At 29.1% G+C, this 26,435-nt stretch overlaps 4 protein-coding genes across 7 annotated transcripts in view; 1 reads left to right on the top strand and 3 right to left on the bottom strand.

Annotated features, from left to right (window-relative positions):
- Positions 1 to 26,435, bottom strand: part of hd (humpty dumpty) — a 97,241-nt gene that overhangs the window by 59,505 nt on the left and 11,301 nt on the right. The window lies entirely within an intron of this gene.
- LOC136778299 (uncharacterized) lies at positions 2,334 to 3,901 on the bottom strand. Its single transcript, XM_066735022.1, has 3 exons — positions 3,855 to 3,901; positions 2,532 to 2,804; positions 2,334 to 2,434 (listed from the first exon to the last, which is right to left on the bottom strand). Exons 1-3 carry the CDS (start codon positions 3,886 to 3,888, stop codon positions 2,346 to 2,348), a joined length of 396 nt encoding a protein of 131 aa, XP_066591119.1. The 5' UTR covers positions 3,889 to 3,901; the 3' UTR covers positions 2,334 to 2,345.
- On the bottom strand, positions 4,264 to 5,469 carry LOC136780860 (uncharacterized). The gene is made up of 4 exons (XM_066739424.1): positions 5,366 to 5,469; positions 5,010 to 5,204; positions 4,589 to 4,943; positions 4,264 to 4,503 (listed from the first exon to the last, which is right to left on the bottom strand). Exons 1-4 carry the CDS (start codon positions 5,467 to 5,469, stop codon positions 4,264 to 4,266), a joined length of 894 nt encoding a protein of 297 aa, XP_066595521.1.
- On the top strand, positions 7,186 to 8,753 carry LOC136778270 (uncharacterized). The gene is made up of 3 exons (XM_066734965.1): positions 7,186 to 7,232; positions 8,283 to 8,555; positions 8,653 to 8,753. The coding sequence occupies exons 1-3, from the start codon at positions 7,199 to 7,201 to the stop codon at positions 8,739 to 8,741; spliced, it is 396 nt and encodes a 131-aa protein (XP_066591062.1). The 5' UTR covers positions 7,186 to 7,198; the 3' UTR covers positions 8,742 to 8,753.

The following is a 26,435-nucleotide window of genomic DNA, read 5'->3' as shown; positions in this document are numbered from 1 at the left end:
AATGAAATATCACGCATTTAGAAATTTGTTCAAGAAATCATAATAATTTCTTTTTACTCTTATTAGATAAACGTATATTAATATTTGTTTTTAATATTCTTGTATATTTTAATTGAACATTAAAAGGCACAATTAACAAATATTTATCTATTTTTCTCTAATGTAGCGTAATACAAATTTTTATCGTCTCATGAAAAAATTTCCGAATGTGTGATATATCTAAGGTAGTGTGCAATTTAACCCAAAATCTTTTGGGGAAGTCTGAGCTACTCTATAGAATATATGAAAGTGATGTAAAACCACCGGAAGTCTATTAGATGCGCGTAAAATATGCGCAGATAACTATGTTGTGTTTATGTAATCAGAAATGTCAATCGTGCAAGCAAACCCGTTGAGCGGAGATAGGTTATGAGTCAAGTTTACTAAAAAACAGCAAGGAGAACAATTTTAATTCTAACCCAAAAAGAAATGCTATCATCGAAGTATCAGATACGTATTAATGTTATATATACATATATATTTGTATAATAAGAATGAGATACTTTGTGAAAATTTTTCTGATTTCAGATAAACTATTATAAATATTGGAATAGGAGAATAATCGTTTTGTTCTTTTCACCATTAAATGTGCTGGAATACATTAAGGAAAATGTCATATTTCTTACAGCAACCCTCTTTTTCAATATGAGGTATGTTCAGATCTCATAGGGCTTTCCCTCTGCTATATCATCTGCATTGAGTTGGACTAAGCGCAATGGGTATTTTGTAAGATTATTCCATTACGTAAGGCCTTTATTATATTTTATATTTACAAATGCAGTGTTATGCTAAGTCATATTGAAATCAAATTATCATACTGACAATTAGGTCATGTGCAATTTAATTGTTTCACAGGTAAATACAGTGTTATGCTTGGTTATAATTTTGCCTGTGTTTGCATAGAGTAGTCTAAATTAGAAATTACTTTGAGGAAATTTCTAGTTACACTTGGTGCAGTTTGACGTAAGAATACAGTTTGAATAAAAAAGAAAAAAATGTTATCAACTAATAATATGCCTGAGTATAAGGTGGTACAATTAGCAGTAACAGCCTTTACTTGCACGCCCTTTCAATTCATAATAATAAATAGGCAAATTGAATTATTATTTGGATAACTGATTATCAGAGTTTATTTAATAAGAAAAATCTACTGCGCTTTGACATGAATGCTATAAGGTAACAACGTATGCTCTATTTCTTATATTTACTTATTTTTCTTACAGCGAGATGAATAACTATGTGGTATGCATTATTCTTGTTATGAATATGAGGATTTGTGAAATCTGCTTTGTTTATAGAGGTTAAAAGAGAATCGAATTTATAAATTGTACAGTATTCTGCCCTGCTGCACCAACCTTCGAAGAAATATTATTTGAAAATCTTCTGTGTTTTATTTTAGATTGTAAATGTCCATGACAAGTACATGATTTATTTTCAAGTGAATTAAATAAGGATAATGCGTTTTAATGCTTTAAGTATTAATGTACCTTCAATATTTAGAGTTTCGGAAGAAATTTCTACCAAAGTGATATCATCTTGGATTGATTTTCTCAAAATGACACAATGTTGGATAAGAGTAATTGATACAAATTATCATAAATTCTAATTATCTAAGGAGAATAACAATATTCAGTCAAGACTTTTGACATAAATCTAATAAGAAGCTGTGCTATAATGGTGTATCAAAGATTCAAATTCGGAACTATACTGTGTAATACGAATTATTAATAAAATCTCAAGGGTTTTTAGAACAAATGGTATGTTGCAAAAATTTTCTTATTTAAATCATATTTTTATTTCTTTACTGCCCCATAGACCTAATGGTACCTTCACCTATTTAACGTTAAGTTAAGAATTTGTTAAATCAGCGTTTTAATGATTAAGATATAATTGTTTGGTAAATTGTTCAGTCTTCTGTCCTTTTGTTGAAATTGAAAATATCCATAACCAGTGTTTGCACAAACGAATTTAACGATAGAAATATATTTTAATGTTATATGAATTAATTAATCTTAAATATTTGTAGCTTATACGAAGAGATTTCTATGAAAGTCAAATGAACATATTAAGCTGTATTTCTTGAAGCAAATATATTGTATAAGAGTGTTAGTAATACAAAATACATGAGAAATTATTTATTATTAAAAATATCAATCATTTTTGTAAGAGATACGTATTTGTAATTTCCAAAAGAAACAAATATATTATACAGGTATAAATAAAATCTAATCAAATGTATGTTTTTAATAGTAACTATTTCAAATTAAAGTGTATAAATAAGTAATCTGATGGTTTTACAATATAAATTAATTTAAATTTAATAATAACAAGCCTTTCAGGTTTCCAAGCGTCAACTTTTTAATTTTTGATGAATCAATATTTTTAAATAATAATTCTGAAAATTGAAAAAAAAAACATTTTTTTATCAATATAGTTAGAAAACGAAATAAATTTATTTATTACTATGCTAAAGGACTATACAAATTAATTACCTTGATTCTTTAAGAGTTTTTTAATTTGCAATATAACGGTTTGATTTAATAAGACAGATGTATTGATAAAATTATGAATGTATTGCAATTTCTCCTTTTCAGATGTGCATCCTGCTAATGATTTTTCTAAAAAGGCCCAACCGCCTTCATCGTCCAAGAGCCAATTTTGAAACGAGCGGGAATATTTTCTCTTATGCACAATATTTTTGCCGTGGCCTCTATCAATTTGGGCAATCTCAATGTTATAAATCTTTATTAATTCAATCAGCTTTTCTGAAAGTAAAAGTTTATTTATTACAAAAATAAGGTTTCAACATGGTTTTCCCAGATAATAAAATTATTTCCAACGACATAACAATTATCAATTTTGTTACAGGAGCTGTATTAAGTAGCAAAAGACTTTGCACAGAGCTTATAGTGATATTAGTCCTTCGTACAATTTCCTATGCACCTTAGAAAAAATGTTGCTCCCGTCCGTTTTGAAACAAAGTTTTCATCGCCAAAACTTACAGTATGTTAAGTATTTTTTTATCTCTGGAGCACGTTAAGATGGATATTTCATTATAATAATCGCGATCAAAAGTAAAATATTTCTATTTAACGTTAAATAATATATTATTATAATATTTTGAGAAGCTCTTGATATAAATTTACCTAATATGAATTAAAAAATAGTGTATTTCATTTCAAACATTCGAGATGATGGTCACTTGATTGAAATTCTTTTTTATTTTCTTTTAATGAGGTAGCTTTTATCTCAAATTTCTTTTCACAGTAACGTTTGTATTTTTTTTTATGTTTTCTTAAATCGATTGAAATGATTCGTCCTTGTCGTAAGATGAAAGAATTTCAACGCTATAATAATAATATATAATAGTTACCGTACAATACTTTATCTACTTTGTGATTGTAGCAATAATGGATATTACTCAATCCTAAGTACTCTTAGATCGAGTGATAACTCTGTTTTATAATGAATTGCGATACGATAGCCTTAGTTTAAGTGGGAAAACTTATGTAATACTTTTCCAACGTTATAGAAATATTAATTAAGAGCCCATTTCCATAAAGTTTTTGCCAATTTATATATGCTATTATTAAAATAATTCATAAATTCAAAGAGTGATATTTCAAAAGAACGCATCAAAAATCGCTTTTATTTTCCTCCTCGATTCCCGGATCTATTTTTACAGAAGCATTTAGAAAATATGCTGCACATCCAAACTCTTCTCTTTTAATATTATTTATTACCATGGAAAAAAGGTTTAAACGAAGGTATAGAATGCTCTACTATATATATGATTATTCTTAACGTATACATACCAACAAAATTACCAAGAGTGGGATGAGACCCCATTTTTTCTTTTAAAGTTTTGTGATACCTTTCTTGGCCATTATTTGTAGTATCATTTACTCGATAAATAGAAAACACCTGTACACCTATTTGCTTCAACCAGTAATTTTTAAAATAATTAAAAAAATTGTAATAATTTTCAAAAAGTTTTCGTTCTGCCATCGTTCTCTTTACAATTTCCACGAATTCTTCTTCAATATTATTCGCAGGCAAATAAGCTAAATTGCATATTTTTCTAAATAATACAATAGCTTTTGTCATTTCTTCAATGTTAGCGTTTGGTTTCGAAAAAATGTTGTTTTTCTTAGCTTTTTTTTTTAAGCTCTATTTAAAATTTAAATATATAGGCAAATTATAATATAGATCTATAAGTGTTAATTATATACAATTGATAATATAATAAAGAATGAAGCAAACTTGGAGAAAATGGAATAGGCATCCAGTGATAAGACAGCCTTGAAAGACTGTTTTAATTGCATTGTGCAATCCAGTTTCGAAATCACATATGCACAGCAGGGGCTCCAAACGTGTCATGATTTTTTCTCTTATAAATTGGAAAATTTGTATATAACTCCTTTCGAATTTGTTGGACATGAGAACCCAGATGATTGGCACAAACTGTTAAAACAGGAAGCAGATATGAAGAAAACCTTTTTTAAGCACACAAGATATTAAACCGATGGAATAAAGTATTTTTAATTACCTTCTCATTATATTTAGCCATGATTGTGAGCAGTTGATACACGTTGTCAATTATTGGCGTAGTATCGAATGTTGCATCGATTGAAAATATCGTACAACATTCGAATTTTTTAATAAACTGCTTATCTGCTAGAACGACCGAAACGTTCTCCTTTCCATGTTCAAATTGGAAAACATTAATTTTATGCAATTTACTATTTAAATTAAATTTCAACAATTGTTTCCATTTTTCTCCATTCATTATTTTTTCGCACTCTTTTAAGCTCTTGGGATTTTTAACAGGTTTCTTTAATCTCCAATTATGCAAAGTACGCCTTATCTTTTTATATGGTATATTAGCTGCTTTAGTAGGGTTTCTGAAAATATAAAACGTATATTAATAATACAAAATAATTAAAAAAGAAATATTATGTATCCCTTACCTGATTGCCACAGAATTATATACGGTTTTCGGTGTTCCTACGTCTCTATTAACGGCTTTAAACAATTTTTGACGAAACTGCGCTATTTCTGCAAAATTATTAGGTTTCTCGTGGTTATGCTCTTTCATAGATTTAAATTGACCGTCCACGAGTTGTGCGGTAGCCGAACAAAGTTTGTTTCCACACCTTAAGTACCTATTAACAATTTTTTAATTAAAACTGATTTTAATCATATAATCTACTCAATATTGAATATTTATGAAATAATTAATAAAATTTCAAAAGTTCAGGTTAAACAGAATTAAACATTTTTATTATTAATAATTGACAAAGTACTTTCGTATAAATTTACTTACGTTATTAGATTTCCCTTTTTATTCTTGTATAAATGTTTTTTATAATAGACATACTTATCAGGATATAAAACTGTAGGCATTAATTTTTTATTTCGATTATCCATATTTTTAATGGGGATAAAGGATTTTATAGAAAATAAGTAACTAATTCAAACTATGAAGTTATCTCTATATATGTCAAGAGATCGATTTAAAATCGTGTTATGAAACGTATGATTAACGTCCGATATATTTTGTATCCCCATTAAAAATATGGATAATCGAAATAAAAAATTAATGCCTACAGTTTTATACCCTGATATGTATGTCTATTATAAAAAACATTTATACAAGAATAAAAAGGGAAATCTAATAACGTAAGTAAATTTATACGAAAGTACTTTGTCAATTATTAATAATAAAAATGTTTAATTCTGTTTAACCTGAACTTTTGAAATTTTATTAATTATTTCATAAATATTCAATATTGAGTAGATTATATGATTAAAATCAGTTTTAATTAAAAAATTGTTAATAGGTACTTAAGGTGTGGAAACAAACTTTGTTCGGCTACCGCACAACTCGTGGACGGTCAATTTAAATCTATGAAAGAGCATAACCACGAGAAACCTAATAATTTTGCAGAAATAGCGCAGTTTCGTCAAAAATTGTTTAAAGCCGTTAATAGAGACGTAGGAACACCGAAAACCGTATATAATTCTGTGGCAATCAGGTAAGGGATACATAATATTTCTTTTTTAATTATTTTGTATTATTAATATACGTTTTATATTTTCAGAAACCCTACTAAAGCAGCTAATATACCATATAAAAAGATAAGGCGTACTTTGCATAATTGGAGATTAAAGAAACCTGTTAAAAATCCCAAGAGCTTAAAAGAGTGCGAAAAAATAATGAATGGAGAAAAATGGAAACAATTGTTGAAATTTAATTTAAATAGTAAATTGCATAAAATTAATGTTTTCCAATTTGAACATGGAAAGGAGAACGTTTCGGTCGTTCTAGCAGATAAGCAGTTTATTAAAAAATTCGAATGTTGTACGATATTTTCAATCGATGCAACATTCGATACTACGCCAATAATTGACAACGTGTATCAACTGCTCACAATCATGGCTAAATATAATGAGAAGGTAATTAAAAATACTTTATTCCATCGGTTTAATATCTTGTGTGCTTAAAAAAGGTTTTCTTCATATCTGCTTCCTGTTTTAACAGTTTGTGCCAATCATCTGGGTTCTCATGTCCAACAAATTCGAAAGGAGTTATATACAAATTTTCCAATTTATAAGAGAAAAAATCATGACACGTTTGGAGCCCCTGCTGTGCATATGTGATTTCGAAACTGGATTGCACAATGCAATTAAAACAGTCTTTCAAGGCTGTCTTATCACTGGATGCCTATTCCATTTTCTCCAAGTTTGCTTCATTCTTTATTATATTATCAATTGTATATAATTAACACTTATAGATCTATATTATAATTTGCCTATATATTTAAATTTTAAATAGAGCTTAAAAAAAAAAGCTAAGAAAAACAACATTTTTTCGAAACCAAACGCTAACATTGAAGAAATGACAAAAGCTATTGTATTATTTAGAAAAATATGCAATTTAGCTTATTTGCCTGCGAATAATATTGAAGAAGAATTCGTGGAAATTGTAAAGAGAACGATGGCAGAACGAAAACTTTTTGAAAATTATTACAATTTTTTTAATTATTTTAAAAATTACTGGTTGAAGCAAATAGGTGTACAGGTGTTTTCTATTTATCGAGTAAATGATACTACAAATAATGGCCAAGAAAGGTATCACAAAACTTTAAAAGAAAAAATGGGGTCTCATCCCACTCTTGGTAATTTTGTTGGTATGTATACGTTAAGAATAATCATATATATAGTAGAGCATTCTATACCTTCGTTTAAACCTTTTTTCCATGGTAATAAATAATATTAAAAGAGAAGAGTTTGGATGTGCAGCATATTTTCTAAATGCTTCTGTAAAAATAGATCCGGGAATCGAGGAGGAAAATAAAAGCGATTTTTGATGCGTTCTTTTGAAATATCACTCTTTGAATTTATGAATTATTTTAATAATAGCATATATAAATTGGCAAAAACTTTATGGAAATGGGCTCTTAATTAATATTTCTATAACGTTGGAAAAGTATTACATAAGTTTTCCCACTTAAACTAAGGCTATCGTATCGCAATTCATTATAAAACAGAGTTATCACTCGATCTAAGAGTACTTAGGATTGAGTAATATCCATTATTGCTACAATCACAAAGTAGATAAAGTATTGTACGGTAACTATTATATATTATTATTATAGCGTTGAAATTCTTTCATCTTACGACAAGGACGAATCATTTCAATCGATTTAAGAAAACATAAAAAAAAATACAAACGTTACTGTGAAAAGAAATTTGAGATAAAAGCTACCTCATTAAAAGAAAATAAAAAAGAATTTCAATCAAGTGACCATCATCTCGAATGTTTGAAATGAAATACACTATTTTTTAATTCATATTAGGTAAATTTATATCAAGAGCTTCTCAAAATATTATAATAATATATTATTTAACGTTAAATAGAAATATTTTACTTTTGATCGCGATTATTATAATGAAATATCCATCTTAACGTGCTCCAGAGATAAAAAAATACTTAACATACTGTAAGTTTTGGCGATGAAAACTTTGTTTCAAAACGGACGGGAGCAACATTTTTTCTAAGGTGCATAGGAAATTGTACGAAGGACTAATATCACTATAAGCTCTGTGCAAAGTCTTTTGCTACTTAATACAGCTCCTGTAACAAAATTGATAATTGTTATGTCGTTGGAAATAATTTTATTATCTGGGAAAACCATGTTGAAACCTTATTTTTGTAATAAATAAACTTTTACTTTCAGAAAAGCTGATTGAATTAATAAAGATTTATAACATTGAGATTGCCCAAATTGATAGAGGCCACGGCAAAAATATTGTGCATAAGAGAAAATATTCCCGCTCGTTTCAAAATTGGCTCTTGGACGATGAAGGCGGTTGGGCCTTTTTAGAAAAATCATTAGCAGGATGCACATCTGAAAAGGAGAAATTGCAATACATTCATAATTTTATCAATACATCTGTCTTATTAAATCAAACCGTTATATTGCAAATTAAAAAACTCTTAAAGAATCAAGGTAATTAATTTGTATAGTCCTTTAGCATAGTAATAAATAAATTTATTTCGTTTTCTAACTATATTGATAAAAAAATGTTTTTTTTTTCAATTTTCAGAATTATTATTTAAAAATATTGATTCATCAAAAATTAAAAAGTTGACGCTTGGAAACCTGAAAGGCTTGTTATTATTAAATTTAAATTAATTTATATTGTAAAACCATCAGATTACTTATTTATACACTTTAATTTGAAATAGTTACTATTAAAAACATACATTTGATTAGATTTTATTTATACCTGTATAATATATTTGTTTCTTTTGGAAATTACAAATACGTATCTCTTACAAAAATGATTGATATTTTTAATAATAAATAATTTCTCATGTATTTTGTATTACTAACACTCTTATACAATATATTTGCTTCAAGAAATACAGCTTAATATGTTCATTTGACTTTCATAGAAATCTCTTCGTATAAGCTACAAATATTTAAGATTAATTAATTCATATAACATTAAAATATATTTCTATCGTTAAATTCGTTTGTGCAAACACTGGTTATGGATATTTTCAATTTCAACAAAAGGACAGAAGACTGAACAATTTACCAAACAATTATATCTTAATCATTAAAACGCTGATTTAACAAATTCTTAACTTAACGTTAAATAGGTGAAGGTACCATTAGGTCTATGGGGCAGTAAAGAAATAAAAATATGATTTAAATAAGAAAATTTTTGCAACATACCATTTGTTCTAAAAACCCTTGAGATTTTATTAATAATTCGTATTACACAGTATAGTTCCGAATTTGAATCTTTGATACACCATTATAGCACAGCTTCTTATTAGATTTATGTCAAAAGTCTTGACTGAATATTGTTATTCTCCTTAGATAATTAGAATTTATGATAATTTGTATCAATTACTCTTATCCAACATTGTGTCATTTTGAGAAAATCAATCCAAGATGATATCACTTTGGTAGAAATTTCTTCCGAAACTCTAAATATTGAAGGTACATTAATACTTAAAGCATTAAAACGCATTATCCTTATTTAATTCACTTGAAAATAAATCATGTACTTGTCATGGACATTTACAATCTAAAATAAAACACAGAAGATTTTCAAATAATATTTCTTCGAAGGTTGGTGCAGCAGGGCAGAATACTGTACAATTTATAAATTCGATTCTCTTTTAACCTCTATAAACAAAGCAGATTTCACAAATCCTCATATTCATAACAAGAATAATGCATACCACATAGTTATTCATCTCGCTGTAAGAAAAATAAGTAAATATAAGAAATAGAGCATACGTTGTTACCTTATAGCATTCATGTCAAAGCGCAGTAGATTTTTCTTATTAAATAAACTCTGATAATCAGTTATCCAAATAATAATTCAATTTGCCTATTTATTATTATGAATTGAAAGGGCGTGCAAGTAAAGGCTGTTACTGCTAATTGTACCACCTTATACTCAGGCATATTATTAGTTGATAACATTTTTTTCTTTTTTATTCAAACTGTATTCTTACGTCAAACTGCACCAAGTGTAACTAGAAATTTCCTCAAAGTAATTTCTAATTTAGACTACTCTATGCAAACACAGGCAAAATTATAACCAAGCATAACACTGTATTTACCTGTGAAACAATTAAATTGCACATGACCTAATTGTCAGTATGATAATTTGATTTCAATATGACTTAGCATAACACTGCATTTGTAAATATAAAATATAATAAAGGCCTTACGTAATGGAATAATCTTACAAAATACCCATTGCGCTTAGTCCAACTCAATGCAGATGATATAGCAGAGGGAAAGCCCTATGAGATCTGAACATACCTCATATTGAAAAAGAGGGTTGCTGTAAGAAATATGACATTTTCCTTAATGTATTCCAGCACATTTAATGGTGAAAAGAACAAAACGATTATTCTCCTATTCCAATATTTATAATAGTTTATCTGAAATCAGAAAAATTTTCACAAAGTATCTCATTCTTATTATACAAATATATATGTATATATAACATTAATACGTATCTGATACTTCGATGATAGCATTTCTTTTTGGGTTAGAATTAAAATTGTTCTCCTTGCTGTTTTTTAGTAAACTTGACTCATAACCTATCTCCGCTCAACGGGTTTGCTTGCACGATTGACATTTCTGATTACATAAACACAACATAGTTATCTGCGCATATTTTACGCGCATCTAATAGACTTCCGGTGGTTTTACATCACTTTCATATATTCTATAGAGTAGCTCAGACTTCCCCAAAAGATTTTGGGTTAAATTGCACACTACCATATCTAATTAGAAAATTGGTTCGGAAATCAGTTGCAAGAAAGGAAGAAACAAAACATACAATTTATCAATGACATGTGTTTGTGTAAATGTTTTAAATATAATATATATTTTTCAATTACGTTAGCACTTTCTATTAATTAATATAGTCCTAATAATAATCCATGCATATTAACGGGATCCCTCACGTCTGCTTTATCGACATTTCAAGTCAATAAACAATTAGTTTAATAAAATTCAAATGCGAAGCAAATTGAACAATCGGGCGTTTGTTGGACAATGTGCCAGTCCTAACGAGTCAAACGAACTTAAAAACACTCTAATTAGTTGAAAAATAACGCTGTACCATTGTGCTGCGTTCTTGAAGAGAGGTTACTTTTGGTTATTTCCACTTCAAGAACGCGGGACAGTGGTACAGCATTATTCTTCAACCGATTTGAGTTTTTTAAGCTCGATTGGCTCGTTAGAATTGGCACCTTGTCATAAAGAAGCCCGTTTTTGCAATTTGCTTCGCATTTTACTTTTATTAAACGAATTGTTTATTAACTTGTACTGTCGGTAAAGCACGCGTGAGGGATCCCGTTAAAGCTTAACGTAAACCTATCATTGGCAATTTTATTAATATCAATGGCAATTCATCCAGTCAGTTCTATCCCAGGCAAAAACAAAATAATGATTTCACTTCAGTTTAATCTGCAAAAGTGAAATCTTCAAAAGTACCAGAAAATACACTTCATCCAATATTATACAATCTAATGTGATACTTATCTAATTCTGTTTACTATTTTTATCATTAATGAAAATTATTGTCGTCCACTTCGAAAATTGAGAGAATCATAATTCCAGCATAATATATAACCTGACTGCCTTTTTCTATACTTGGACAATTGATAAAATCACAATCACATCATAATATACAGGGAACGCCAGATAAAGTGATCCAGCAACTAAAAGTACAAAACTCATGATGTCGGACAAGCAGGCTCATGATTCGTTAATAATAGACAGAGAGGTGGACAAAAGTATAACGCTATTTCTTTCTGTCATTCTTATCATACACAGATAATGATTGAACATTTGTTTACATCTGTAATATAGAAAAAGAAAATAAGTACGTTGTTTCTCTTACTCTGATTTCATTAATTCTAAGATTGACAAATGAATTTAGAATATTAGGGGGTGCAACAGGAGAGACAGAAAGGAACAGCTGGTTACTCTCTCTCTCTCTCTCTCTCTTCTCTCTCTCTCTCTCTCTCTCTCTCGTTGATATCATCAATGAATCATGTGCCTATTGGCAGCCATCATGATTTTTGCTCTTTCAAATGCTGAGTCACTTTATTTGACGATCTCTGTATAGCCTCACTATAGTAAATATATATACTTTACACATTAATCGTCAGATCATTTTCATCGGTTTACATTAGGATGTTCCCCCAAAATTGTACCATACGGATTTTGGTGGAACTTGTTCTAAATACGCACGCGTATCAGAGCTTTATCGAAAGAACAAAGTCGATCAGCATTTGTTTTTCGAAACAGAATAATTATTACGTCTTCCATTACTTCCATAACGTACACATATAGGGTGAGGCACTTAAGCCACTTCAGAATATGGATGCAGAAAGACGCGTATCTCTTTAACTATAAAAGATATTCTATTTTTGCATAGGACCTTTCCGAAGCTTCTTGTTCTTTGCTTTCAGAAAGATCATATATAAAAAGTGAATATCGTTTATTGTTAAAGAAATACTCGTCTTTTTGTGTCTAAGCTTTGGGGCGGCTTTAGTACCGCACCCTGTATAAATATATATATATATGAGCAATTCCACCAATTCGGGAACTGGTTAAATCGGCTCACATCTCAGATTTTTTTGATATTCTCAGATCTTGTACTCTTTATCGAAAAATGATTCTCTAATTTTTTATCCATTATTTACGACGTGGTTATATTGGAAAGTTTTTAATTTTAACTACGTTCTATTTTTTAATTAATTTTCTATACTTTTTCAAATAACTTAATAAATTTTTTTCACACATGATTTCCATGTAAAAAAATCTCACCTTTCCAGTGGAATAATTGTTTTTCTAGTAACATCACTTTATACCGAAGAAATTAGCGTTTAAAGTATAAAAATCAATTTTTCAGGAAATGCCTATTTTTTTTTTTAGTATTTTTTTCGTAAAGTTGAGAAAATTTCACATGGAACCTGTAACTTTCAAAATGAGATTTCTATTAAAACTCGTCGAATCGATAATAATAAAATAAAAAAAAAGAAATAATAAATAGTTTACCGCAAGTATTATGGACTATCTCGATTCTTAGGGACTTTTTTTCCAAGTATGAGACTAGAGCCTGTAATATTTATTCGAAATAACTTAATTTTATTACTGTAAGTGCCGGTGTCTTTGCGTAAAAGTCGAGATTACGTAGGAGTACCAATCTAAATTTTTTGTTCCCCAACCCTAAATATAGAGACCGTGCACACTAGCACAATGACAGTGAGATTAGAATGTATATTGGTGTATATGCATACTATCAGCGCAAACTATCGGTCAATTTTCGCAGTTTTTGAGTGTAATTTATTTATACGTATACAGTTATATATTGACACTTCACTATCATTGTGTTGGTGTGCACATCTCTATGCTCTTGTTTTGAAAGTTTAAAGTTTAAAATTTGTAGATTTGAAGTTGATTTAAAAATAAAAAATAATATACAGAGTAGAAAACTCATAGGGGGAGCTATTACTACAATTAAAAAAATTTAATCTGGTACTCCTACGTAATCCCGACTTTTACGCAAAGACACCGGCACTTACAGTAATAAAATTAAGTTATTTCGAATAAATATTACAGGCTCTAGTGTCATACTTGGAAAAAAAGTCCCTAAGAATCGAGATAGTCCATAATACTTGCGGTTAACTATTTGTTATTTCTTTTTTTTTATTTTATTATTATCGATTCGACGAGTTTTAATAGGAATCCCATTTTGAAAGTTACAGGTTCCATGTGAAATTTTCTCAACTTTACGAAAAAAATACTAAAAAAAAAAATAGGCATTTCCTGAAAAATTGATTTTTATACTTTAAACGCTAATTTCTTCGGTATAAAGTGATGTTACTAGAAAAACAATTATTCCACTGGAAAGGTGAGATTTTTTTACATGGAAATCATGTGTGAAAAAAATTTATTAAGTTATTTGAAAAAGTATAGAAAATTAATTAAAATATAGAACGTAGTTAAAATTAAAAACTTTCCAATATAACCACGTCGTAAATAATGGATAAAAATTTCTGAAAAAAATTAGAGAATCTTTTTTCGATAAAGAGTACAAGATCTGAGAATATCAAAAAAATCAGGGATGTGAGCCGATTTAACCAGTTCCCGAATTGGTGGAATTGCTCATATATATACATTAAGGTGGCAATAATAAAAATTTACGGTGGTTTAATTTATTAAAAATGATGAAAAAACAAAAACTCTATATTTTTAGAATTTTTTAAGACGTTAAAATGAATCTATATCGTTTTTAACGTTAAAAAGACGCATTTTATCTATTTTTTCGAGGTTAGACGCAAACAAAAATTCCAATAGATCTTTCATTTACCAAGAATTATGAAAAAAGAGATCCCCAAGTTTTTAGGATTTTTTGAAGCCGTTAAATGGTGCCAATATCATTTTTAAAATTAAAAACGTGTAGGGAAGGTAGGGGTAATGGGAGTCAGCGGGTAATGGTGGTCAGCAATATATTTAATATACCATACACTGAAAAGGCGTCGTCTCTACCATCTCCTAGCTTCATTTCCTCCCCACCTGACACTTTTGTTAGTCAGTCGCATTGGTAACCGTTTAATATTACAAACAGTAAGCTCTGTTTGATTTTGTCTTATTAAAGTGACTTTTTCTAGATATTAAATAAACGGTAAGTTTTTAATTACACAATTTATCAAATTAAGATTTTTGTGTGTTTAGTATGATATTGTAATTAATCATACAATACTTCGATTGCTATTTTAAAGCATATTTTTTTCTATTGTTGACTTTTTTCTCATTAGTGTAGTTATTGGTAATGAGAACCAAGTGATTCCCATTGCCCGCAAACAAATGTATTTGTAAAATTAATTAGCTAACTGATTTATAAGTACATTGATATTTTTCTAGATGCCGAAAGGACGTGTTAGAGTAATCGAAGAAGCTGATTTGACCTCTAATACTTTAAAAAAAGCCATCAAGCTTATTCAACAAAAGGGCTATTCAATACAGAGAGCGTCTAAAACTGTAGGCATTCCATTTTCTAGTCTACAAAAACGCTTAAAAAATTAATCCTACTTATTAAGACCACGTCTTGGACGAAATACAATATTCACTTGTGAAGTAGAAAAGAATATAGCAGATATGGTAAAATAGATAACTAATATTTTCTATGGATGTACCGCTCAACAGATAAGATGTATAGCATTCGAATATGCAGAACAATTAAATTTGAAACACACTTTTAACAAATCTGCCAGAATGGCTGGGCGTAATTGGTTAAATGGATTTATGGTAAGAAATGGCATTTCTGTTAGGAAACCAGAACAAATAAGTATAAACAGAATATTAGCTTTTAATAAAACGGAGGTTCAATTGTTCTATAAACTATTAGAATAGCTGATGGAAAAACATAAATTTGTTACAAAAAATATTTATATTATTGTGACGAAACAGGCATTTCCACTGTACAAGTCGTCGAAAAAAATACTAGCTACAAAAGAACAAAAGAGAATTAGTAGTATTACAAGTTGGGAGAGAGGAAAAGCCATCACCTTGATATATGCAATGAGCTCTGCTGGTGGATTCATTTCGCCAATGTTCATTTATCCTAGAAAAAGAATGACTCCACTATTGGAGAAGGATGGTCCTACAGGAGCCTCTAAGTGCTCAGACAACGAATGAATAAATGGAAATCTTTTTTTTGAGTGGCTTTTACACTTTAAGCAGCACACAAGACCATCTACGGATGAACCCGTCCTATTAAAACTAGACAATCACGCTAGTCATGTTTCTCTTCGCATTTATGAATTTTGCAAGTGTAATAATATTCATATACTCTAATTGCTACCACATATATCACATAGAATGCAGCCTCTAGATTTTTCTTCCTTTGGGCCTTTCAAAATGGTTTATAAAAGGGAGTGCGATTTATTTAAGAAAAATCATCTTGGAGAAAAAATAACACCTTATGACGTGTCATTTTTGGTGAGAAAAGCCTTTCATAGCGTTGCAACTATTAACAAGGGAGAATCTGGATTTAGGGCAATTGGGTATTTTTCCATTAAATCCCCCGAAATATTTTTAGAAGAAGACTTTGCTGCAGCTAAAATTCTTTAATCTACGTCTATTGACGATCAAGACGGTGAAACAAATATTTCAGCTGATCCTACTGATGTAACGCAAAATATAGGTTCGATTCTTGGTACATCAAACCATGCAGACCCAAAATCTGAAACCGTTGAAAGGTCTAAGCTAATTACAATCCAAGACTCTATTAAGCTACCAGAAAAAAACAACTGTTTTTAATACAAGACAGAAAGGAAAAAAGCAGCTTGCTACAGTATTAACTTTATCATCTATAAAAGAAGTCCTAATAGAAAAAGAAAATAAACTAATCAGAGTAAGCGCCAAAAAGAAGTGAAAAGGAGAATGAAAACAAAATAAATTTGAAAGGTAAAGGTAAAAAAACGAGTTTGGTCAAGAAAGAGGGTTCCAAAAGAGTAAAAAAAGAAGTGCTAAAATCAAATGATAAAGAAAATAGATGCATAATATGCATAGAAATTAGAAAAACACAATGAAATGTGGTACAGGTGCACATCATATGGACTTTGGGCTCACGCGGATTGCTCCGGACAAGAATCAGCCGAAGGTTATAACTGCGATATATGCTAAAGTTGATTGACTCCGATTATCCCAACGGTGACTATCATTACCCTAAAGTCAGTGCAATGAGAATCAAAGGCGTTTGTTTTTGTAGAGTTATTATTTTTAAAAAAGACTGCTAATGTCAATAAAATGCAGTTTATTTAATAATTTTATAACTAAAATTAGTGATGACGCAGTTGCAATAAATATTTTCTTTAAGAAAAATTTGTTATTTGAATTCTCCCTTAAGTGACCCCTATTACTCCTACCTCCCCTATTTATTGAAAACGATTTAGCGAAATTATAAATTAATATAGTGCTTTGAAAAGTCCTCCAGATAATTTATAAAGGTATATAATAAAAACTATATTTATTACTAACATTTAAAAAAGGTAAGATAACTTTCTCTCATTTGATTTTCATGATACCACTTAAGGGCAAATAAACAATATGAGGTAATAAATCGATTTATGCTGTATAACTATTGAGTAAACAATATTTTTCAAAAATCCTTTGTTTTTTGTATTTGCTGTCGCACGCAAACGTCAGCGTAAATTAATGTCGACTTCAGAATTGACTTAGACAGAAAAATATTGAAAAATGTTTTCATAGAAATTAATATTTAATGTATCTTAATACGGTTACGGTTATACGAATAAAACCAATTCGTTTATTTGAAAACTTAAGCGAATCAATGACTTTCACTATTTTACATATTCACATTTGAAGAATATTCGAATGGCGCAAGGACATTATAAAATACAAGGTCCGTCGCCCTATGGTGAGGATGCTTTGAAACCTCGTATACCTACACAAAATTTCTGCAGCAGACATTGTAAACTGCCAATATTTCATACTTTAATAAACTATTGAAAGTTTATATACAGGGTGTACCACTTAAAACGCCCAAAGCATAGATACAAAAACGCACGTAATTTTTTAACTATAAGAAATATTTAATTTTTGCATATGATCTTTTCGAAGCCTCTTGTTATATGTTTTCAAAAAGAATATGTACACAAAAATTGAATATATGTCTTATAGTTAAAAAGATACGCCTGTTTTTTTGTATCCATCCTCTGGGGTGATTTCAGTGGTACACCCTGTATATAACATCAGTAAGCCATGTGTAATACGTTTAAAAGCATGTAATACAAATATCTTCGTTTAAAAAGTGCTTGACTGCTTCCAAAAATTTAGAATACAGGTTAGGAAAAATCAAATATCTTATACGTTACTGTAATTTAATTTATCAGATCCATATCTTTATTACATATTTATAAACGTATTACACATGTCTTGCTGATGTTTATCATTTAAAAACTTTTTAAAGTGCGAAATATTAACTGTTTACAAGCTCCGTTGCTGAATTTTTGTGTAGGTATGCGAGTGTTCAAAGAATCATCAGTATAGGGCGACGAACTATGATGTTAGACGCGAATACGGATTCTTTTGTAGTATATGCTCGAAGTTCTTTTACCTATGTATATCTCTTTTAATTAATAGCTGGTCTGAGATTATTTGAATTTGGAAATATTCGGAAAATAGAATTATTAATGTTATTTGAACAAAGTAAATAGCTTGATATCCAAATAGGTATATTTTTAATATTTTCAAATTCGAGTATACTAACATTTTTACTGTTACCGAATAATGATATAATCAAATAATCGTAGCTTTAGTATTTAACGTTAGATACACTAAATATTAATTTCTGTGACAAGATTTTTTAATGTTTTTCTTTCTAAGTCAGTTCTGAACTCGCCATTAAGGGGGGAGCCTCGTGTAACACCACGAAAAATTAGCATATTTTAGAATTTTTTTTTAGGGGTAAGGGAATATATAATCGAATCGCTATTTTGCTATTGATTGTATGTGTTTTCAAAAGTATTATCTTATTTTTTTTTACTTTAGTTGAGTTGTAAAAAAAGTTATTTAACTTTAATATTAAAGCGTCCGCAAGAACATCCTCAAACACCGTGACGTGTAGCTTCCTTAAAAATCCAAAAATTCACGTTTTTCATTTTTACTACACTCCTAATAAAATTCCCCTCTGGATAAACCTCGTTTCATTGAAAAAAATGATAATTTAAACATAAGCATATCAACTGTGAAAAATAAAGTCTAATTTTGACAATTTATTTGTTCACCTTTAAAACAGTTTACTAAATACTGATTGGTAATATATTTTTAATTTGAGATTCATCTGTAGGGGTATTTTATTACCTTTAAAACAAACAAAAAATTTTAAATCGATTGAGAACTTTTCGAGTTATGCGTCACGCCAATTCGGAAAAAGTGGTTTTGAGATAAACGCGTTTAAAGTTTCAGGTAGGAAAGAGACTCTCAGCTGACGGATGATAACAGGATCGATAACTGTTGACTATAACAAATGTTTTTACCAAACTTATATGAAATATAGTCTCAAACAATGTATGAAAACCAGGTTTGACCGTACACAGAAATAATGAAAGCTATTGTTTTTAGCGGAACAGTATACTCCGCAAGCAATATTATTCCATGACGCACAACTACAAATATCTTTATAACTATGTACTCAGTACGAATTTTAATGTAACATTTTAAAGGTAATATCTTTAGGCTATTTAGTATCCATATATGAAAAAAAGTCGATTTTAAAAACTTATTACACGAGGCTCCCCCCTTAATTCATGCTGACCTTTGCGTGCGACAGCGAATATAGAAAACAAAGAATTTTTGAAAAATATTGTTCAAACAAAAGTTATAGGGCATAAATCGATTTATTACCGGATATTGTTTATTTGCCCTTAAGTGGTATCATGAAGATCAAATGAAGGTTATCTTACCTATTTTAAATGTAGGGGAGAATGGGGCAAAATGATCCCCTTAAGGAAAAATCCATCCCAGTGACGCTAGTATCGATTTTAACATAGCAACAATTTTATGTAACGAAGATCACATATTCCTTTACATTTCTGCGTGTTCGCGACAATTAAATTGTTAAAGATGTTTTGTACTAATCAATTTAAAGTAAACCTTACAAAAGGATCATTTTACCCTCACCCGTGGGGTAAAATGATCCCATACCGAATAATTTCAAATAATGAATTTATATTTATAGATACGATAGATAAAAGCTATATATATATATATATATATATATAATACTTTCAATAAAAAAAGTAGAAAAGCATATTTTAGTGCTAACATTCTGAATTTTATGAAAAGAAAACATGTTATTCAAGTATAATCACTTAAACCACGAAAAGCGTGAAAAAAGTACACTGGATCCAATCTTCTCCATGAACCTCGTTTTAAACCGTTTGTTGTATAAAAAATACATTCGTTATCATTATCGTTACTACTTTTTGAGCACCGGCTGCTTCTTACCAATGAATCTATTATGGGATTGTTTTGCCCTAAATGCGTTGCGCGTCTTTTATCTAGTCTTAAAATTTTACCAAAAACGATTTCAAATTAATTTTATGAGGAAGTAAAAGTTCATACTTATTATTATGATTCCAAAATCGCTTATCTTATAGAAAAATGATGATAAACATGCAAATGCCGCTAACAATTTTTTACGTATTAAAAATATAGACATTACTATATTGTATTACGTATTTAAAAGTTTATATTTTAATATTGATTAATTTTTAAACAAATAGTATCACTACTTTCCATAAAGCCCTCAGGGATCATTTTACCTCCAGTGATCATTTTGCCCCACTCTCTCTTAAATGCAGGGTGTAACGAAACGACCGCATTTTCTCGTAACTGGAGGTTCGAGGTGACAACTTGAGTGCACGTTTAAAATTTTTTTCGAATCGTTCAAGGGCTTTAAAAGTTATTTACATTTAAAAATCAACCTTTTTCGGTCCTTTTCGAACAACTTTAACTGCACAATGGAAAGTGGAGAAAGTGGAAAATCAATTGATGAACACCCCGCTAGAAAGCAAAAATTATCGATCGCCCCGACAATACATTTGCTATTTTTGAAATTAATTTGACTATTAGATTAATTTGATAAATAGCAAATTCCTTTTCATTACAATTCCAGCTCAATTCAGTATAAGTATCATTGACTGGATTGATGAAAAGAGCGAGTTGACGCAATGAAGGAAAGTATCAGAAGCTAAGAGGTTGCGCGAGCGCACTGACAGTTTAATAGGTAATGCATGAGGGTATTCTCTTTTTACTAACGAAGCTAAAGAGAATGATTCAAAATCAATGTATTGATGATGGAGAAAATTAAGCTTACCCATTTAACCCTTTTCGTCCCAAATGACCACTTTTTTGACACATTTTTCAAGCTTGAAAATATTGTTGAAAAAAAATGTTTATAAATTAATGAACACATGTTTTCGATGTATTTTTTTGTGTTCTTTCCAATAATTTTATTCAAATTTGTGTAAAAATTCATTTAAAAACGTTATAAAATAATTTTTACCAAAAAACGCGAAATTTTCTGGGTTGTACTTTCTAAAATGAATATTTACTTAGGGAATAATGTCTGGGGATGGATTTTCACACACATATATCGGGGCAGGAATGTCTACCTCTCAGAATGTATATATTATGTGCTAAAATTCAAGACGGTGGCCCCAAAATGGCGGCCGAAATGCGAAATTTAATATTAGTTTCAACAATTTTTAGGCAATAATACATCAACTTTAAGAGAAATTGTTACAGAATAAGAAGTGTGTATAATAAACCTAAAAATGCGTCAGAATTTTTTCTGCATTTTCGGAGAAATTTTTAATTTATTGTTTATTCAAGATTTTAACAAAATCGCCGCTTAAATCATAAACGCTTCGAATCTTCGTGAAAATTAATATATACTGGTTTTTGAGGTTGCTGAATATAAATCCGTGGGCAAAAATTTAAAATAACGGTACCAATATTGCTAATAAACTTTTGAAAAATGGTTGTCTCTTCTAAAAAACAAATTAAAATTTAATCAAAATCTTAATCCGCTACGTTAAATTCGCACATTTAAAATTTTTGACCACGGATTTATAATCAGCAACCTCAAAAACCAGTATATACTAATTTTCACGAAGATTCGAAGCGTCTATGACTTAAACGGCGATTTTGTTAATAACTTGAATAAACAATAAATTAAAAATTTCTCCGAAAATGCTGAAAATATTCTGACGCATTTTTAGGTTTATTATACACACTTCTTATTCTGTAACAATTTCTCTCAAAGTTGATGTATTATTGCCTAAAAATTGTTGAAACTAATATTAAATTTCGCCTTTCGGCCACCATATTGGGGCTACCATCTTGAATTTTAGCACAAAAAATATACATTCTGAAAGGTTAGACTTTCGTGTCACGATATGTGTGTGAAAATCCATCCCCAGACATTATTCCCTAAGTAAATATTCATTTTAGAAAGTACAACCCAGAAAATTTTGCGTTTTTTGGTAAAAATTATTTTATAACGTTTTTAAATGAATTTTTACACAAATTTTGTTAAAAATCATTGGAAAGAGCACAAAAAAATACATCGAAAACATGTGTTCATTAATTTATAAGCTATTTTTTTCAACAATATTTTCAAGCTTGAAAAACGTGTCAAAATTGGTCATTTGGGACGAAAAGGGTTAATATTCTCAAGGTTCCTTTAAATCGAAATTTTTGAAAATGCTTTAAACTGGCTCCTCGATTATTTCCAGAAAGCACACTATCACTAAATTTGCTTGTAAACACTCGCGAAATTATACAAATTAGGTATTATCTTACGTTTCTTCAAAATACTGGTTAATTTGACACTTTTGAACTGTTTGAAGTAGGCTGATAAAGAGTGGTCGAAACTAATTATTGATTATCCTTTCTCTCTCTGTCTCTCTCTTCAGCCTACTTCAAATAGTTCAAAAGTGTCAAATTAACCAGTATTTTGAAGAAACACATTTGAATACCTAATTTGTTTAATTTTGCGAGTATTTACAAGCAAATTTAGTGATATTGTGCTTTCTGGAAATCATCGAGGAGCCAGTTTGAAGCTTTTTCAAAAACTTCGATTTAAAAGAACCTGGAGAACATTAAATAGGTAAGTTTAATTTTCTCTATCATCAATACATTGATTTGGAATCGTTCTCTTTAGCTTCGTTAGTAAAAGAGAATACCCTCATGCATTACCTATTAAACTGTCAGTGCGCTCGCGCAACATCTTAGCTTCTGATACTTTCCTTCATTACGTCAACTCGCTCTTTTCATCAATCCAGTCAATGATACTTATACTGAATTGAGCTGGAATTGTAATGAAAAGGAATTTGCTATTTATCAAATTAATCTAATAGCCAAATTAATTTCAAAAATAGCAAATGTATTATCGCGGCGATCGATAATTTTTGCTTCCTAACGGGGTGTTCATCAATTGATTTTCCACTTTCCATTGTGCAGTTAAAGTTGTTCGAAAAGGACCGAAAAAGGTTGATTTTTAAATGTAAATAACTCTTAAAGCCCTTGAACGATTCGAAAAAAATTTTAAACGTGCACTCAGATTGTCACTCCGAACCTTATAGTTACGAGAAAAGGCGGTCGTTTCGTTACACCCTATATATATATGGGGCGTTCCACGCCAAATCGAACACCCTTGGACTTTTACATTTTTGATTTTTTCGATAATTTTTTTCCTGCTAGTATAGGTTAAGGTTAGCCTCCATGATTTTTTTCAAATTTTTTCATGAAGCCATGCGGGAGATTTGAATTTTGGAAAAATTATGGTTTTCGTCAACACTTTTTTTTTAAATACTGATAACTCCGCGAATTATTATCGAAATTGATTGTATTTTCTTTTAATATCTTCGTTTTTAAACGTACTTTTAAGTCAAATTATTTAAAAATTAATTTCTTCAATATTACTATGATATTTTCCCGTATAAACGTAATATTTTCAATTTTAACAATGTTTGTATCGATCGATTTTTTTCAAACTTTTTTATAAAAAACTGTATTTTTTTACAAATGTCAAGACTAGTCTCATAATGGGCAAACTTTGAGAACAATTTTTTTTTCAAATTTTTAATTTTTATTTTTCAATTATTCGTGCTGATAAATACCTGAAAATAGAATTTTATACTGAGCAACTATTATTAATAATCATTTTTCTAACCCCTAGTGATCATCAATTATTTATAGTGATTTGGGATGAAAGATGTAAAAAAATAAAGCATTTATTATACTTCGTTGAGTCTTTTTTATAAATATTATGACATTTTCTACAAATTTATATAAATAGTAATTCGAAATTCAAAGGATACAGTAGGAGGAGCAATATGAGTCTATATGAGTCAGTATCGTCTTTCATGATAGGTAATCAAATTTGAATTTAAATTAACGTAACTGTAATGATGCAACCAACGCTGGTGGAATGGAAAAATTTCCTAGATTTGAAATTGACCTATTTGTGCGACATTTACTTAAGTTTTGTACAGTAATGTTTACAGATTAATCTATAAAGAATATTGAATAAAACTTAAGTTAATTTCCCACACATAGTTCAGTTTCATATCTAGGGAATTTTTTACATTCCATCAGCGTTGGTTGCATCATTACAGTTACATTAATTTAAATTCGAATTTGATTACCGATCATGAAAGACGATACTAACTCATATAGACTCATATTGCTCCTGCTACTGTATCCTTTGAATTTCGAATTACTATTTATATAAATTTGTAGAAAATGTCATAATATTTAATAAAAAAGACTCAACGAAGTATAATAAATGCTTTATTTTTGTACATCTTTCATCCCAAATCACTATAAATAATTGATAATCACTAGGGGTTAGAAAAATGATTATTAATAATAGTTGCTCAGTATAAAATTCTATTTTCAGGTATTTATCAGCACGAATAATTGAAAAATAAAAATTAAAAATTTGAAAAAAAAAATTGTTCTCAAAGTTTGCCCATTATGAGACTAGTCTTGAAATTTGTAAAAAAAAATACAGTTTTTTATAAAAAAGTTTGAAAAAAATCGATCGATACAAACATTGTAAAAAATTGAAAATATTACGTTTATACGGGAAAATATCATAGTAATATTGAAGAAATTAATTTTTAAATAATTTGACTTAAAAGTACGTTTAAAAACGAAGATATTAAAAGAAAATACAATCAATTTCGATAATAATTCGCGGAGTTATCAGTATTTAAAAAAAAAGTGTTAACGAAAACCATAATTTTTCCAAAATTCAAATCTCCCGCATGGCTTCATGAAAAAATTTGAAAAAAATCATGGAGGCTAACCTTAACCCATACTAGCAGGAAAAAAATTATCGAAAAAATCAAAAATGCAAAAGTCCAAGGGTGTTCGATTTGGCGTGGAACGCCCCATATATATATATACACAGTTTTTGGTTTGTAACATGGATCCGTGCCACCCAACACTTTTTGAAAAACCATGAAAAATTGGCGAGTCACGAATACGTGCCACTCCACAGCGAAAGGGTTAACAACTTTCGATTAATAATGACTTTTAAACTAAGGCTGCCAGGAAAAATATTAATTTGGAATGTTGTATGTATACATTACCCACCTCTTTCACTATCTATATTTCTCGCTTTAGCCCGCGCCTTAACTCTGACCACCTTCTATATAAAATATAGTCTCTGCAAGATTAAATATTATTAAATAAAAAATATCTTCACAATTGCCTCTAAACCTTTTAAAGAACTACACTAAAATTCACTAACGCACAAGGAAAATAAACAATCAATATTAAGGTATTATTGTTTGAATTTTATCCAGTATTTTTCTCTTTCATTTCTCGTTTTAAAGTCTTATAATTATATGGAGAAAAAAGAACAATATTATATATATGTACACTGTAAACAATTTTTGTATAAATTTACATCGACTGTCATTGGCAACTTTGCTACCTACGTTAGTCAGTGTAATTTTCCACCGAATTGGAAAATTACATTGTAGATGTAAAAGTATCGTTTCCTTTGGTAAAATTCCATTTTAAGTGGAAATTATAATTCACTTGTGTATGTTCATAGAAGATTTTGTTAATTTTTCGACTTTCTATTGTAGATTTACACTTACATGTGTACTTTTACAATGAAGATTTATAATATTCCAAAGAGCAGTGTAACATCTCGTATTGAGTTTATAATTTCACAATGAACATTTGTAATATTCCATAGAGTAATGTAACATCACTTTTTGAGTTTGTACTTTTCTATATATTGATGCTTTGAACCATTCCAAACAGCATCGTAACATTACACATAAAGTGTGTAATCTTACAAATGATGAATGAATATAAATTTTCCAATAAAACTCGTAAAATTACAGAACAATTTCATATTTTTACAGATAAATTTTAAGAAATATTGGGGAAAAATGGTAAAAATATAAATATTTAACTTTGTAGTATCATAGATTTTTTACTATTCACGAAACGAAAGATTTTTCACATTAGGAAGTAATTTACATATAAACATATAGAAGAATACACACAAGTTAATAGAAGATTAAATATTTAATTTATTTAACTTTCCAAATTACTCGTTATGGACTACCTGCTCGCTATAACAACATATGAAATTCAATTAATAATGTATATGTGGAATATATATCACGTAAACACTTACCAATGTGATAATAGTACCAAGCCCTTATATACTAACTACATACTAAAGCTGTAACTTGTGAGAAAGCAGTTAGATAA

Source organism: Prorops nasuta, unplaced genomic scaffold (assembly GCF_024137725.1).
Source record: "Prorops nasuta isolate Cenicafe-Biocafe unplaced genomic scaffold, Cenicafe_Pnas_1.2 PNAS00002, whole genome shotgun sequence".
NCBI lineage: Eukaryota > Metazoa > Arthropoda > Insecta > Hymenoptera > Bethylidae > Prorops > Prorops nasuta.
Note: the sequence above shows the minus strand (reverse complement) of the source record. Positions and strands in the feature narration are given on the sequence as shown.